The following is an 18,242-nucleotide window of genomic DNA, read 5'->3' as shown; positions in this document are numbered from 1 at the left end:
GGAGGGGTGAGCGAGAGAGGGGGTGTGTGTGAAACAGAGACTGGATGGATCCCTCTCTTCCTCTGGCACTCCACAGGCGCTCATTCATTTATTTAAGCCTGGCCGACGACAGCATGCCAAACGCAGACTCCAGCATCAGAGCTCGGTCAGTAGGCTCTAGCATCCTCATCTATGAAACTGTCTCTCATTCTTTTTAGTCTTTTTGTCTCTTCTGTGTTCACGCATTTACACGAACGCGCGTATCTAAGAAGCAGGTACAGTCTTAATAAACAGCAATTCTCCTCTCTTGTCTTTTTCTCGCGCAGACAGAGACTTTCCAACAGAGGACAGCAGGAGTGAGACCCCCCTCCTCTTCTCGCACCGCTCCGACAACGTTCCTACCTGCACAGCCTTCCAGCAGGACTTGACTTGGCGCTCATCGGACACCGCCGACACCCAGGACCAACGTGGGAAAAAAAACATTTATGGGCCCCAAACCTCGCGAGGCCCCCGGGATGGCGTGCAGCGCGTGCTACTACCTGGTTATCAGCTCCACACACCTGAGTAATGGACACTTCAGGCGCGTCAAGGGAGTCTTCAGAGGACCTCTGTGTCCATCCGCAAACAGTGACTCACCGGTAGGACAGCATACAGGCTCTGACAGATTTCTCTAGATGTGTGTGGGTTTGAGCAATCAAGTTTGAAAGAGTTCAAGTGAAGTGTTTTTTTTTCCCTCTATTTTTGGAGATATGGGATTTATAACATATGTAAAGTTAAGTGATGTCATAGGAAGTCCAAGTATAGGGAGGAAAATGTGTGTGTGTGTCCGTGTGTGTAAACTGTGGGAGAAACACTCAAGTGCCCAGCAGACCCAGCCGTGCTGTCATACGGTACTGAATAGGTGAATATTTCTGCAGAGGATGATAATTTCCTGAGCCTTAAGGAGATTTTTTGATTTGGGGGGGGGGGCAGGAGATGTGAATATTTTAAGCTTAGGGAAAAAATTTGGTGTATCCAACCATGAAGCCATTGTCCCTCCTTGCCCCCTTCTCCCTCTCATGGCTATGGGAATTAAACGAATCAAATTACATTAGTTCTTTGAGGAGGAAATTAGTTGCCCTGACAAAAATAGGCCTAATTACCTGGGGAGTATTTGTACGTGTTTGTTTTCTCTCTCTCTGTATGTGTGTGTGTGTGTGTGTGTGTGTGTGTGCGTGTGTGTAAGAAAGAAAGAGAGAAAAACCAGTCTAGGCTTGTAGAGTATAGTTTCCTGACCTTTCCACGCTGCTCATGATTCCTTTGAGCCAAGAAACTGGCATTCAGTTGTAAACTGTCTTTCAGTGTATTTGAGGGTCTGTGCATGTTTGTGTGCACACCTGTATGGATAAAGGAATATGTGTAGTAGAAAGGGTTTTTAAAAAAAAAAAAAAAAGAGTAAGAGTAAGAGTAAGAGAGCAATGAAAACAAGGCATAGAGAGAAGCAAAAGAAATGGCAGCAAATGTAAATATGTATGTGATATTTTAGACCGTGTGAATTAGGGTGGTCTCTGCATCTCCATATCTCTCGCCGTTTGTAGCCTACGTTTTGCGTTTTGTGTGTTGTACATCCAGGAGCTGCTCCAAGGGTCTCTGGTAATCACACATTATTCATGAGCTCTTAATGTGAGACGAGACAAACTGGCGGAGCTGATGACAAGTTTGATGAGAAAGGAGGAAAGGAGCAGCTGGTATGTGTGTATAAGTGCGTGAGTGTGTGTGTGTATGTGTGTGTTCATACTGAAGTCATTACCAGTCTGTCATGTTCGGCCCGCGTTCACTGTGTGATGGGAATGAGCGAACAGTGTTGAGCAGACACAGTCAGACTGGCAGAGATGGTGCAAGGAATATTCTTGCAAACTTTTAAACACACGGAAATGATTTCTGTGCGTCTGCCACACAGTTTAGATTCAGCATGCGCAGCACATGTTTCCATTTCTACAAATTAGGGCTTCTTCTGTTGTATTTGATCATTTCTCAGAACCCTCTTATCTTCTTGTAAGATCATTAAACACTCAGTCTTTATTGCTCCTGCAACAAGTTTAACCTCCTCCCAGAAATCACTCTAAATTCTCAAAGGAACTCTTACTTGAATTCATTTGAAGCTTAATGACTATTTTAGGCATGTCTATATTTTTAGACTAATGAATGCATAGGCTCCCGGGCAGCCATTCTTTTCCAAATTCGGCATGTTATGAAGAATCGTTGAACTACTTGTCACTTGTTTGGGATAAGTAATCCGTTAGAGTGTAGTATGTCTTTTAAAGATTTGTCATACTTTCATGACACACATAGGATGAGCTTACAGTTGTTTCCCGCACACCAAAATCCGTTAGTATCCTCATCCTTAGCATTGAGAAAGTACGTGTGAAGCAGTTTAATACCAGATTATACATTGGGTGCAATTGGCCTAAGTATAAAGGATATATTGTATCCAGATATATGTTGTGTAATATCAGAGTAATTTAGAGGTTTCTGGAACAGTTCTGGTGCAGTTTTACCTTTTTCCAAGTTGTATGGAGGCGAGGAAAAACTCTAAAGAGGTCAAAGCTCCTGCAGTGGTTACGTAGTATATAGAACAACTTTACTGCGTGAATGACGCATATCACCTCCCAGGCTTCATTGGGGTTATTATGATAAAGGTTTAAAGCTAAGACATATCAGATGGTGGCAAGGATGTGTTCAAAGTTGCTAACTAATCAGTTTTATATGAATTGATGGACACGTGGGCTATGCTGAGATCTCTGCTATGTTATAAAGTAAGACTCAGAGTGAAAGTTAAAAGCAACATAATGTCTTTTACCTGCACCCAAGCACAGAGGCTCTGTCTGGGTGCCCAGTCACTCAGCAATAAAGACAAAGAGGTGCGCCTCTCTCCCCGAGCGACTGCAGAACAATATTGGAAACAGATTTGTCACGAGGTGGTTAATAAGATAAAAAAGTGGAAGTAAAATGTCATTAAAACGTGCTTTGAGAGAGCAGCACTCAAGCTGAGATTGGATACATTTCCACATTTAAGGAACAGATATCACATCACAAAATCAATAAGTAATAAACAACAACCCATTTGATTCTCTTTTCAATAAAATGCTAATAAGCTGTAGGTTTATATGTGTATATACAACAAACCTAAGCCATTATGATATTGGGAGTTTTCACCCTTTTGAAAATTCACATTAAAATAGAAACACACAGGTGCGATCCTGGCAAAATGCTACTTGATTTATACCATATGATAAAAGCAGAAACAATATGAAAACAGCAAAACTGCCATCATCATTTTATTATTCACACCTGGGATTTACCTGATGTGATACGGCATCATGGCTTCAGCATAAAAGCCCCATGATTATAAATAGTTGAACTGTTACAGTGAACCATCAAAACAGATATGACACTGAAAATTAGGAATCTCTACAGGCCACATTTCAAATCTGTAACCCTTCAAATATCATCAAAAAGAAGAAATCCCATCAAAGAAAACCATTCAAGCAAAAAACATGAGCAGCAGCTGCTCTGAAGATTCCCTTTCACCCGTAGTATACAGTAGATTCAAGCGTTCCTGACAAAAAAAAAGAAGAAAGAAAGAAAAAACATTGAATCCATAGCAGCTTACAGGCTTAACTGTAGCTGACCTCCATGTGAACAGACAGAGACAAGTAAAAATAGAAGTTAGAATTTTACTGAATACATTTTTTAGACTACAAGCTCTGTTTTTCAGGTGTTATTCATGGTACGAAGGACATCATTTACCTCCAAGGCCATGTCCAAACTAATGAACATAAATCTACATGTGGAAAGTTCAGCAAAACGCTGGCCAAGCATGTTTAGAAGGTCAAAAAAAAAACCTCGCTTTCAGATTTATCCATATTAGTTTAGACAAGGCTCGAGCCTGTCAGCATGATACAGAATCTGCGGTCGTGGTCAAGGAGTTCAAATGTGACTGCCTGCGTTAGGTGAAAGTTAGCCCTTCAGTCAGGAACCAGTGAATTGAACGCATCTCTTCAAGGTGGTTAAACATGCTGAGCAGCATCTTTTGCCCCCGTCCGTCCTGTTGTAGGGAACGCCACGCCAGGCAGAACAGCAGACGCTCTTTGATTTAGCTCAGATCAGTTGACTACAAAGGATTTTACAGCTGGGATTTGTCAGGAGTAACTTCTTGTGTCTACACTTTGATAAGGCGGCATTAAGCAAACACTGGGTGCCAATCAATGCACACATTGCCCCCTTTTTTACCACAAAAAAAATAATTGTGTTTGTTAAAATCCTTTTGTTTTGTTGCTTAGTTAGCATCCACACAGTGTAGCATGGGAGATCTAGATTGGGATTTTATTTATTACTACTTTATTGCTACCAATTAGTCACTGCGATAGGCCCCTTGGATGTTTCTAACTTTCGGATCCTGCATGTATATTAGTACTTAATCATCACTGATGAGTCACTCCTAAATCTCTTGTTAACACCTCAAAGGTTTTTTGGTTTTTTTGGTTTCGGCGTCAACATTGAGGGAGGACAGCAGGAGCGAAAAGGTGTGTGCAAAGAGGACAAAGTCATGCATGATGCTTCTCTCAGTTCCAATGGATCCAAACTGTCTTTCTCTCGCTTTCCTTTACACACACACACATACACACACATTCACGGCTATAATATTCTACTAGAAGTGGGGGTGGACTGTGTGTATGTGTGTGTATGTGCATACTTACTGTTCATCCCCTGAAGACCACTTTGATGTATATTTCACTGCCGTTGCAGGAAACAGATCACTGGCTATCCAGCATGGTGTCAAAGTGAGTGCCAATGCGGCAGTGTGTGTGTGTGTGTGTTTGTGACTCCACATTTGCTCCCCCCTGTTTTCATTGATTCCACAGGGAGCTGAACAGTGTTTATGTAAATGAGGTGGCATTTAAACATATGCCCCGAACAATTACCTTGAAACAACTGTTTAGCTGCACAAAAACAGTGCCGTGTTCAGAGCGAGCCAAGTGGTTAGCTTTAAATATTAAGCCATAATAAGGGGACAGAGGTGAGATGAGCCAGCCGGTTGGCTATTTAGCTTGCTAGTTTTCTCGTGGACGCTAATGCATTCCACAAGAATCTTAACCAGGGGCCTTAAATGATGATCATAATAGTAAGTGATCCAGCCTCAGTGTTAAAAGGACTCAGAAGAGAGGATCAAGGTGGTAATTGCGGTTCAGCAAATGTCAGAAAGAAAAAGAGTTAAACGTTAGCTTGAGATGAAGAAATGTCTGTGAGAAAAGCTCAAGAGCAGCTGTTGACTTGCTGTGTTGTCACAGCTGCGGAGTCAAGGCTCTCTTTGCTGCAGTCGCTCACACAAAGTCTAATGTTATTGCACACATACACGTGCACACGCACCAAGTCAGCCATCAAGTGGCATTAGAGCCGTTTGAGAGTGAGCAGGTGAGTGCTGCTGAATGTGAAAGTTCTGTATGACTGGACCATTCCTGCTGACCACTGCAAAGTGCTCCCACTGATCACCGCTAATGTCCTCCATCACAGTTTACGCTCAACACTCTGGAGAGTGTGTGTGTGTGTGTGTGTGTGTGTGTGTGTGTGTGTGTGTGTGTGTGTGTGTGTGTGTGTGTGTGTGTGTGTGTGTGTGTGTGTGTGTGTGTGTGTGTGTGTGTTGGAGAGAAAGGTGGATAATTGGGACAGATGGGTGAGATAGGATGAAAAGAAGGAGGAGGGCGAGCAGGAGAAAGAGACAGTTGGCATCGATTTTAACACTCTCTCAAGCCTTTATTGACATTTCATTTAGCTAATGAATTCATTAGTGCTTCATAGCATAATAACCTCTACTTGATAACCAGGATGATTCCCCAGAGGAATAGTGCTGCCTATACTCTGCTGCTTCTCTATTTTCTGGCTCTTCCAGTTTGATTCTCAGCTTTCTTCATTTTATTTTTTTTTATTAATCCACCTTAGCTTTTTTTCCTTCTACCCTGCAAGTTTCTTCCCTGTTTGTTTGGAATGCATTGTGTAGCTTGTAAATGAACCCAGCGTCTGAGGTGACATAACCTGCCAGTCTCTTAACAACAGCGCAGCGTGCCCTCAGGAATGGAGAAATGAAGGAGATGCAAGATGTTTGAGCATCCTCAGCCTTTACTTATCTGTAGGTGCCTTTGTGCTTCTACTCCTGTGTGCGCGCTAGCTTTGTGGCGCTTGTTCATTGGAGATGGAGATGATCTTTATATATTTTACTGACAAGTCTTTATTTGTGCATCTTTGACTTGCTACCTCCTGACACACACACAGATGTACACACACGCACACACAGCTTTGACTTGAATGAATTCAACGACCATTTGAACTTCCACAAAAAAAGTATTTTTCAATCACAAAACGTTTGATGATTCATCCCCGAGAGATTGTATTTTTACACATTTACAACCTTCCATTTGGACTAAAAGTTCTACCTGACCTCTTTATAATTTGGAAGAATTTATTAACTCCAGTTTGGGTCCGATGTCTATGGCTTCGAGGGCAAAGATGCCTGCAGGGCTGATTTAACCTGCAAGGGCTTTGCGTAGGAGTGTGCGAGCATATCTAGAGGGCAAAGAGTGGCTGAGCGTTTGGTAATAGTTGTGGTAAAAGAATAGCGAGGGCCTCTCGTGCTGATTTTATAGCCACAGGATGAGCAAGCATCTTTAAAGCACAGATCTTGGCATTATACGCATGTTGTGGGAAAGACACGAATTCTGTAGACTCATACGTGTCTGCTCACAGGCACAGCAGATGGCCAAGCTCTCATTCTGTATATTACCTGGGGACAGATGTTTGTCTGTGTGGTCATTAGTGATCACAGCTTCAGATAATCACCTGGAGACACACCAGCACATAAACACACACTCACGTACAATTAGTGAGTGTTTGATAATTACTGGATGTTTGATGAACCATCTGGAACAGCAGCTCAGGCGGAAACTGAAAGACACGCTCATAACAAAATCATACACACAAATACCCAAATCATAGTAATCAAACGTGTATCATTGAGCTTGTGCTAGAAAAAAAATATATATGTGAAATTGCAAAAAATAAACTAAGACAGGTGAGAGAAGAGAAGATGAAAGCATTTTTGCTTCACAGTCATTAGGATGTCACGTCTCATTCTGGGTTCGGTCTTATCCTCTTTAATTCCCTTGACATGATTTTCTCTGCAGTATAAACTTTGCTCCCCGCCCACCCTCCCTTTTTTCTTTTAAACTATAATTTGCAGCTAGCTTTTGTCTTCCCCTCTAACCATTTCTCTAGCCACTACCTTTGCTCTCAGCCCCTTCTCCCTGACACACCTCTTATATCCATCTCCTATTGCTTCTCATCTCATCTCTGAAGCCCATTCATTTTTTAGCAGGTCAAAGGTTCATCTGTTTAGGCGTTTGAATTGTGTGTGTATGCGTGTGTGTGTGTGTGTGTGAGAGAGAGAGACAGAGGAGGAGCGATAGGTATGCTGTGTGCGTGTTTGTGTGCATATCTGTGTACAGTATGCCTGTACGGGAGCGTGTGGGTGATGGGAGTAATATTGCAGTAGCAATATTGCTGAAAAATCCTTCAAGGGACGAAAGTGCAGAGAGGGTGCGCTTTATTTGATGGTCGGTTTCTCTGTTCTTCAATAACCTCCGTTTTACTCCTCTGCCTTTTATTCTGCCACTCTACCTGGATTCATTCTTTCATATAGGTGATGTAGCTGCAACTCGCTAAATACAGCCTGCATATTTGCATGTGCATTGCCTTACAGAAATTTGCACCTGCACTCTTGATTACCTGCGTGCGTTTTGGCTGCTGACACGGAGGCCAGGGTTAAGAGCAGCTCAGACAAATTAATTATCTCTCCTCTGAAGAAGGGATGACTCACTGAAAGAGAGGCTATGAACCAGCACCTCCCAGTTGAGCAGAAGCCCTGGAAATTCTCCCAGCTTAACGGGGACCAAGGGGCTCCTTCTGAATAAAGCAACTTGGATTTCTTTCACAGCTTGATCTTCACATCATTTTTTTTTCTCCACTTTTCATGTGCATAAGGGTGATTTATAAAAATAACTACGACTGAAAGAAATCGAGCAGGCACTTTGCATTTAGAGATCAAAGTGGCAGAGGAATTTTAATGCATATGAACAAGTTTTACTTCCCTGGATTCGTTGACATAAGATCAAGGCTTTCATGTTGTGCTTTGCTGTGCCTTGAACAGAATAGGCTGTTATGGTGCACTGCGATCTATGTGACTTATACTGGTGTACTGCTGGTACGTCACATAGATGGCTCAAAGTCATACCACATATTAAATTAACGGAGTGACTTAGATTACTGTAAAACATATGAAATTTAAAGGTTTCTCCATTGTCTAGAAAATAGGGATGTAGTGCTCTGCTATCAAGTTGCTATGATGGCACATGTACAATCGATCTAGTACAACATGGTTAGAAACCTTTACTTACTGAAAAAAGTCATTGTTGGGATCAAGGATTCAGAACGTTGAAAAGGGTATTACTGAGCTATTACCTTTCTTTTAAAGTCTCTGTGAACCTGATAAAATCATAGTACAAGCAGGGCAAAAATACATGTAGTATTATCATAACATCATATGAAAGTCCATGTGTGTTCATTCTTATGTGCTCTCATGTTTATGTATTACAGCAGATAGGACCTACTAGGACATTCTGATAGTGCAGTCGGTCATGCATCAGTAACAGTGCATCGAATTATATCAGAGTTACCTCCACCAGCAGCGTGAGCCATGATGCAGACACTAATAATTCATGCCGTTTGCTTGCGTCTTCATATCAACAGTGATGGAGCAAACAACCCGCCGTAATTATCATGAGCAGCAGCATTCCTGCGTTTAGCAGATTGGAGATGGCAGGCGCTCAGCTTAGCATTGTGCAGAAATGCCCTGGCTGCGTGCTGCAGGGATGGCAGGATCACAGTGGTCTACGAGCAGCCTCCAGCTACGCACTAGGCCTTGGCTAACGGCTTCATGGGCAGTGTGCCTGTTTCCTCTGTCTGATTGTGCATGTATGTTTGGCATGTTTGTGTTTCAGCATTTTTGGACAAGCCGCCCCTGGGGTGGGGGGGGCTTTCTTACCCTTGCTGTGAGGTATATTCTTACCCTGTAGTACTGGATTAGTTTCAACAGTGAATGGGAAGACATGGAAACAGCAGGAGTGGAGGTGAATGGAGAGGGGAGGAGAGGAGATGAAGGGAAACCCTACAACGATGAGAAGAAATATGTTGGTGGAGTGCGTGTGTGCCTGCATGGCGTGGGTGCTCATCAGTTTCCCTAAGATTCCTCTGCCATATAACCCAGAGGCAAACTCAAACTCTGTAAGATCTATTTCTCTCTGCTTGTTTTTGTCTCCTTGTCTTTCACTCTCTCCTCTCCACTTACCTATGCATTGTTATACGATTGTTTAGCTTGAGTGCAAAACATGGTTGTCTTTCAGGAAAGGCAACACATGTTCTGTGCAGTCCATGGGATTTTGAGCATATTGTCTTTAATCACTGGGTATTGTAGGGTTGCAGCTGTTGAGTGCTATTGTCATGTACAGTATAACCTTTATGAATCTGTATTCACAGCTCAAATGAACTTGGCTCTTCAAGGTATGACACAAATGAGGTTTTTTGGGGAGGTTTTTTTGCAGAAAGCATTAAAAATTGTATGAGCCGTGCCCATCAGAGAGCAAGCCAACATGTATGAACTTTGTGTATTTGGCTGTTTGTGGGTGTGTGTTTGTGTTTATGCGCAAGAGTGTGAAAAATAGCAGCGTGTGATTTATGTAAATGAGTGTCATCGGCCGAGGAGAAGGCAGAATTCCCAGGCCTGATGAGTGGCTTAATGATTCATCAGCCTGGCTGAGGCAGGCATCAATAATGGATGACAGAGTGGGTCATGCAGGATTGCTCGCCCCTTGATTAAAGTGCTCCACAGCTAAACGCCTCACTTCCTCCCTCTTCTCACCCTACCTTCTATAAGGATAAATACAGAAGTGTGCGGTACATGCACATGCACACACACACACACACACTTGTGCATGTGGTCACACACCTCTTCCTCAATCTCTTTCTGTACAGCTTAATGTCATCTCACCTCTCACATGCTTAATAAGCTCTCATCCCCTCCTCATCTCCACACTCTGTTTCTTTGGTCTTAATCCAATCATAGTGAGTAAAAGAGGCAGAGAAAGGGGTAGAGAGCGAGAACAAGAGGGGGGGAAAGAAGAAGATGGAAAGTGCAGGAGAAAAGAAGAGAAAAGCACAAATTAGGGCTTTATGATTTGTACAGAAATGGAAACCTTCTCTCTGGAGATAAGACGGGAACATAAATGTTCCTTCTTTACCCACAACACACAGAGTGGAAGGAGCCATTCTGCCTCTGTCTCTCGCTGTAAGCTCTTTGTGGGTGTGACAGGACAAATCTCTGTCTATTAGGGGACATAAACCTCTAAACCCTGAGCTACACGGCCATACATACTAATGCAGCCGTACTGAGGGCTGGATACAAGTTAGGAATGATAGCACGGGACACCCAGAGAAAGAAATGAATGTGGCAAGCAGGATGTTGAAAGCAGAGAAGAGAGTCCTGGCGGGATTTCAATCCTGGCCAGCTCCAGGTCTTAACTGCTACAAAATCATATAGCACAGCAAAACCAGCTTTCAAAAAGTTGGACTGTTGTGCATGACAGAGCAATTCACTCAGCTGGCGTGTAAGTCCCCAGACAGTCTCCAATTTCAGCCTCTGATCTGTAGTATCTCTAGCCATCCATGCACTCGCACTGTAATGTGCCAAAGAAAAGATCACTCACTTATTGGACACACTCGTGTTATCCTCTGATAGCACAAATGAGCCAACACACATACAGTGAAACACTCACCTACATGAAAACTTCAAAAGAATCCGGAAGCACAATGTCTGAAAGAAAGCAATCATTCCTCAGCGACTCTTTCCTCGCGCGTACTCGCCACTCATCTTTGCAAGTTTCTGACTTGGCGAGACTTAGTCGAGCATTAAGAGTAGTGCGTAATCTTCGATCATATTAATCCTCTCCTTTAAATCTGTCACTTCCCAAACTGATTACCTTCATCTCCTTAACTTGTCTTTCACTCTAATCTGTATCATCGCACTCTGACAGATTACAGCCCTTGTTTGATCCCTTTAACAGATCCTCCTCAATCCCCTTTGAAGCAGTCAGTCAGCTGCCTTGTCTGGAGTGTGATTGACAGCACACGAGTATAAAGAAAACGTGGGTGTGTGTGTCTGCTTTATGTTTGCAGGTCTAATAACTTAACAGTGCTGTATATCCATTTATCCATGCAGAGTCTTCAGTTGTGTCTGTAATTTAAATGTCAAGAGTGTATCGTCCATATATTTCTACTTTTTTTTCTTTCTGCTATCTGGGAGGAGAAAAAAAATTAATTTTGGAAGTGACATTTAGCAAGAGAGGAGAAAAGCCTAATAAGCCCAAGGTTTGAAAGACATATGACTGACAAGTGTTTTTAGTGCATAAAGAAGAACCAATAAGGAGGAAAAAATTTGGAGGAAGAAAAAATATAAATAAAAAAACTGACAGAAATGGTGGGTGGAGCAATCAGAGAGAAAACAGTGAAAGAATAAGAGATCATCACATCTCACCAGTCTATCCTTCTAAAGCTCTTCTGATATCATTTTCACCCCTCAGAGCAGCTTTGGAGAGAATCAAAGAGGAAAACAAGAGTTGCCAAAAAAAGAGACGGCACACAAAGCATTGACAATATACGCATTTAGAAACAGCAGAGACGACGGGTAAAGTTCAGCTCACCCACCATTGTTCTCACCATCCTTTGTCTCCCTGTAATTGGTATATGATTTTCGCTTTGATGTGCAGTGAAAGAACAGGAAGGGAATCTTTGTCTTTTTCACAGAAACAAATGCAAGTCCTTGAAGAGCACAGCGAGTAAGTGAGAGGTAGGATCATAAAAAATACATTCAAAGCCACAGTGGAGACCACAGTTTGTAGAACACCTGGGTATTCCAGGAATTTACATGCAGGCGTTCACGCTTTTGTGTTTGTGTCTCCCAAAGAGCGCAAATTGAATTCACAAAAATCCTAGAAAGCACCTATGGGTTATGTTTGTTCAAGTGGCGAAAATGTCTTAAGATGTCCTCTGCTTTTTGTGTCTGTAAGCTATGCTCTACCCGAGTGAATCAGTTTAACTCATGCCGCACAAGCCAGAGGCTAAGTTCACATTGTATTCAGGATAGTATGAACACAGAGAGATTGAGTGAGGAGGGTGGCGATGTTGAGAGGTGGACAGATTTTAAATGTGGGCACAGAATAGGATTGATCAATGGTAGAGCGCTTGAATAACTCCGTGAAAACAAGGTAGCCCTGTTGAATAGGGAGGAGAAATAGAGAGAGACAGAGGGGATGAGGGCAGGGAGGGGTGGACACATCAGCAGTGGGAGCTTTTTGGCCTTGCATTGTGATGGACAGGGAATTAAATTTTGATTGCTTGCTGAGTGATCGTTTGGTTGGGCCTTGTGACTAATCATAGATTTATGGCTTCAACAGGAGAGCACTGCAATTTGTCGATGCTACAGACTCCCTACTGTAGCCCGACACAAAAGCAGTGCAGCTATTTTGAGGCTTTTGAATAAAGTTCTTTTATTATTTTTTTCCACTTCTTTTATGTTTGGGTGGTATTGCCTTTAAATCTATCAACAGAATATATATTCTTACAGATATGTTCAGACCAGTTTTTGCTTACAGCTGTAACATTGTTTAGAAATGTGTGAAAGCCAAACATACAGATAGACTGAAAGTATTTACATAGTAACAAATTCTAGGCTTTCTGATGTGCATTTTAATAAAACATAGACTGCAAAACTAGAATACTTGCTTCCAACTAGCTTGAAAGTCAAAATTTGCTATGGCCACTTTTATTCTTCAACACAGCCTGAACTCTCAAGCTTTTTTCATCATTTCTTTAAGTAGCTCTCAGGAATAGGTCTTCAGGCTTCTTGAAGGACTTTTAAAGCTTTTCTTTGGCTGTTTGCTGTCTTTTATTCTGCTCTTTGTCAGTATGATCCCACACTGCTTCAATTATTTTGAGGTCCGATGCCAATCATGACTGCAGGTGTTCCACTGTGTGTGTGTTTTTTATCCAGGTGTGCGTTTAGTGCAATGGCAGTGTGTTTTACATGATGCTGTCAACAATCAGGAGACTCTTTCCAGATGACATTGCATGATAGATCAAAAGCTGACAGTATTTTTTGTTGATTATTCAGTCCAGTTCTGAGATATGACATAGAAACTGAACATTTAACAGTATTTCCTGAAAACCGTCTTTTGTCTGATCATTTCCTAATAACATTTACATTTACAATAATGGATTACACAGAGGTACGGAAAAGATTTCATCACAGCAGCTGTCTTTCTGAAAGAGCTGTAATTGAGTTTAAGGATATAATTCATCCACTGTTATCTTCTTCAGTGCCTTGCGCCAACACAATTCAGAGCAGCTATCTGAATGCTACTCCCACAGAGGTTGATTATCTTGTTAATATTTATACTTCTTCACTGCATACCACTTTAGATACTGTAACTCCTCTGAAAAAGAGAAGTACCTGATTTCCTAGTGTAACTCTCAAACACTCACCTTAAAGCAGATAACTCGTAAGCTGGAGAAATCATTTCTTCACAAATAAAATTCTAACCATTAGAGAAAAACTTGCTCATAATCATCTCACAGATGTAACATTATGTACAGTTAACTTCAATAATTACTTCCTCCAAACCATCAACGTGTCTTTCAGACCTCATTCCTACAAGACTGCTCAAGGAAGTCCTGCCATTAATTAATGTTTCAATCGCAAATATGATCAACCTATCTCTAATAATCGGCTATGTACCACAGGCCTTCAAGTTGGCTGTAGTTAAACCTTTACTCAAAAAGCCATCTCTAGACCCAGCAGTCTTAGCTAATTATAGGCCAATCTCCAACCTTCCTTTCATATCAAAAATCCTTGAAAGAGTAGTTGTCAAACAGCTAACAGATCATCTGCAGAGGAATGGTTTATTTGAAGAGTTTCAGTCAGGTTTCAGAGCTCAGCACAGCACAGAAACAGCTTTAGTGAAGGTTACAAATGATCTTCTTATGGCCTCTGACAGTGGACTCATCTCTGTGCTTGTCCTGCTAGACTATTAGAACAATTAGAGCACGCTGTAGGTATTACAGGTACTGCACTGAAGTGGTTTAAATCATATATAATGAATAGACTTCAATTTATTCATGTAAACGGAGAGTCCTCTTCACACAATTATAGAGTTCCACAGGGTTCCATGCTAGGACCAATTCTGTTTGCATTACACATGCTTCCCTTAGGCAGCATCATCAGAAGGCATAGCATACATTTTCACCGTTATGCAGATGACACACAACTTTGTCTATCCATGAAGCCAGATAACACAAACCAATTAGTTAAACTGCAGGAATGTCTTAAAGACAAAAAGACCTGGATGGCCGCTAACTTTCTGCTTCTTAATTCAGATAAAACTGAGGTTATTGTACTCGGCCCTGAAAATCTTGGAAATATGGTTCCTAGTCAGATGCTTACTCTGGATGGCATTACCTTGGTTTCCAGTAACACTGTGAGGAATCTTGGAGTTGTTTTTGACCAGGACATGTGCTTCTATATTCAACTTCAATATTCCTTCAATATTGAACAATTATGTAGGACTGCTTTCTGCCATTTGCATAATATATTCAAAATGAGAAACATCCTGTCTCAGAGTGATGCTGAAAAACTAGTTCATGCATTTATTACTTCTAGGCTGGACTACTGTAATTCATTATTATCGGGAAGTCCTAAAAAGCCTCCCATTGATCCAAAATGCAGCAAGAGTACTGAAGGGTACGAGAAACAGAGAGCGCATTTCTCCTATATTGGCTTCTCTTCATTGGCTCCCTGTTAAATCCAGAATTTACAATCCTGCTCCTCCTATACAAGTCTTGAAAAATCTTACTGACCTTATACTACCCTATCCAATCACCCCATTAGAGCTCTTTGCTCTCAGACCACAGGCTTACTTGTGGTTCCTAGAGTATTTAAAAGTAGAATGGGAGGCAGAGGCTTTCGTTTTTAGGCGCGTCTTCTGTGGAACCAGCTTCTAGTTTGGATTCAGGAGACAGACACCGTCTCTACTTTTAAGATTAGGCTTAAAACTTTCCTTTTTGATAAAGTATACAGTTAGGGCTGGATCAGGTAACCCTGAATTATCCCTAGTTACATCGCAACAGGTCTAGGCTGCTGGAGGATTCCAGTGATGCACTGAGTGCTTCTTCTTCAGTCACCTTTGTCATTCACTATGTGTTTATACACCTTTCTGTATTTAACTATTTGTTATATTCATCTCATAAATAATAACATATCATTGTTGGGGTTTTCTCTGTTTTCTTTGCATTATTGTAGGGTGCCGTAAAATACTTACCCTACTTACTTACCTTACAATATAAAGCGCCTTTGTTGTCATTTTGCATTATATAAATTTCATGTGTAATTTGTCACACCTCAGCCTTTTCTCCTCGTTTCCCTTCCTTAAGAATGGGTTCATCCACCGTCCACTGAGATCATTTCTGACGGTGTCAGATGGGCCAGATGCATCTCTCAGGTCCTGTGTCAGGTCTTTAATGGATTTTTTTTTGTTTCTGAAGGACATGATTTTCAGATACTGTTTATCTGCATTAGATATTTTTTTAGGCCTCTCACTTTTTCTTTTGTCCTCCACTTCTCCAGTTTCCTCATTTTTTGTGCGTCTAGACAAAACAGAGGTTCATTGTTATTGTGAATATTACATCCAATGTGTAATTAAAACTGGAATTTTATCCTTTCCCATTTTTCCTCATTCAAAGTCCATAGAGAGACCATACAAATGTGTTGTATATATGCTATATGTGTGTAAATATTTACTGGACTGAAATAGCAACAATTAAAAATAAGAATCAGATTTAAGAGTAAACATAAATGTCCATGTCAGCTACAATGGATGCAAAGAAATTAAGGATTGAATCTATTCTTTGTTTCAGAAATGGCAACAAAGGGGGCAGGAGAAATAATCAAATAAAATCTCTCGCTATTATTTACTTATTCAGTTTGGTTTGTGCATGCAGCTCAGCTTAAAAGGTCAGAAGGAGCGGTAACAATTTGTTATACTTCACGGTACTCACTGATGATGTCATGGTGTAGAGGATTGTGCTTTAGATAGTTACAGTTTACACACACACACAAACAATGAAATATGGCACACCTGACAGAAGTTTACTGGAATACACATTGTGCTTTTATTTGCTGGAGTCTCACTTTGTGAAATATTTTAGCCTTTCTACTTTCTCTTTAACAGAAGTCGCTGGTAGTTTGAGAGATTATGAAACTCACTGGTACTAAAACATCTGTCCTTTTGGCTGTGAAAAAGCCCTAATGACCATATGTATGGTCAACACATCTGTGATTTTGGCTGTGGTTATTCCATCTACTTGTTTTGGCTATACCTCTAACTGGCAGTAACGATCTGGAGTAAACAAAGATATACAAACACACGTACAAACAACATCAGACAGTTGCGCACAGACAAAAACACCGTAAAGCCTGGGCGTAGATTTTTCCACAGTAAATGGAAAAATGTTTGGGTAGCACAGAGCACGCAGGCATATTAAAGGCAGTCAAGGGAGATACATCGGGGCTGCAAATATCAGCTCATTAACGCTAAGCTATCCTGCTTGGCATGCATGTTTGTGCACAAAAATGTCTGCCACTGAGCTTTACAGGTCATTACAGTAATGAGTAATTTAGGCCTCGGGTCAACAACTGTCACCGGCTACAGAAAAAAATGCAGGAGTGTGAACGCATCTGACGGAAACACGTCACAGGAGCGCTTTAGACACAGGTAGAGAGAAAAAAGAGTGGCAGATTAATGTAAATGATTTGAGAGAGCAGAGCGAAGCACAAGGCAAAAAAAAACAAAAAACTTGCTGAATTATTTTTAATTTCAATTCATTTTTTTTCTGTTCATTGCCGTTGCTAAGTTAGGGTGATAATTATAGCGGAAGATAATTAAAGATTTAATTGGGCTTGATAAAACTTTTGGAATTGTTTATTGAATTGTTCTCAAAACCAGAGGTAACAATTAGAAGTTCTGTAAAGTCACATGTCTGTTTGTCATAGTTTATGCTTCTCACCTCGTCTCCTTTTCATCTCTTTACCGCTGAAACATCTAAAACCTCCAGAACAAACGAGAAGAAGAAAAAGATTTCAGCCAGTAAGAGAAAGAGAGAGAGCACTTTTGGATATCATGCTTCATATAGGCCATACACACATTCATGTGAATAACAAACAGGAGCATCAGCTGATAACATAGTGATCAGTCCTTTTATATAAGTCAATTAAAAGAACAACAGCACATTATTGAAAAATTAAAATATACTCTCTAATAGTAAGATTAAGGCATCATCACAGATGGCATGCATAAGCGAAGCGAAATTAGCAATAACGAGAAAACTGCTAATTGGCCTGTATTTTGTATGCTCTGTGTCTGCAGCTGCTCTGCGACGGTAAATTCTATAACAATAGTTTCTTCAAAGTTGGTCATACTCATCAAGTTTTTACCATATTTTTTCCTCCACCCCCTGCAGTAGAAGTTCTCTTCAGTGGAAGTTAATATATATGAACAGAGAGAATCTGTTTCTATCAGTTCTGTGCTACAAGGCTCGCTCTCGCTCTCTCGTCGTGGATTTATTATGCATGCACGAGTGTTGTTTCGCCCTATTTTTTGGATTTCACACTGAACCGGGATTGCGATTAAAGCTCGTGTTGCAGTGCTGTTAACAATTATCACATTTGATCAGTTACATTCGAGTAGGTCCGAGCCAAAGTGCCTCATAATTTTGAGGAGATGCAAAATTTGCACTTGTTGTCCAATACTGTTCAAGTGCTCTCCACTCAGATTTGTATCTATTCCCGTTCATTTTTAAGCACACTGACGAATATACAGAGAAAGGGAGAGGCAGAAAATAAATAAAGTGAAAAAGTACATGAAATGCTTCCGAAATTTGCAGTAATACAATTACAATATTTTTATATCAACATCTCTGTGTTGGCTGTGTGTATATCTCAGGGTGTCATGTGGTAAGTGTAAACATATTGCTTTTTTATTTGGCCATTCCACTTCTTTAGTCAAATAAAA

General features: G+C 41.0%; 1 protein-coding gene across 1 annotated transcript in view; it reads left to right on the top strand.

Moving 5' to 3' along the window:
• The first annotated feature begins 328 nt into the window (after positions 1 to 328).
• znf804b (zinc finger protein 804B) overlaps positions 329 to 18,242 on the top strand; it is a 32,735-nt gene continuing 14,821 nt past the window's right edge. The window contains exon 1 of the mRNA XM_026184313.2: positions 329 to 617. Within this exon, the coding sequence (XP_026040098.1) occupies positions 465 to 617 (153 nt within the window). The 5' untranslated portion in view covers positions 329 to 464. The remainder of the gene's footprint in view (positions 618 to 18,242) is intronic.

The sequence above is a fragment of the Astatotilapia calliptera genome, chromosome 11, assembly GCF_964374335.1.
Source record: "Astatotilapia calliptera chromosome 11, fAstCal68.1, whole genome shotgun sequence".
Classification (NCBI taxonomy): Eukaryota; Metazoa; Chordata; class Actinopteri; order Cichliformes; family Cichlidae; genus Astatotilapia; species Astatotilapia calliptera.
The sequence above is the reverse complement of the archived record's forward strand: the minus strand, read 5'-3'. Positions and strand labels throughout refer to the sequence as shown.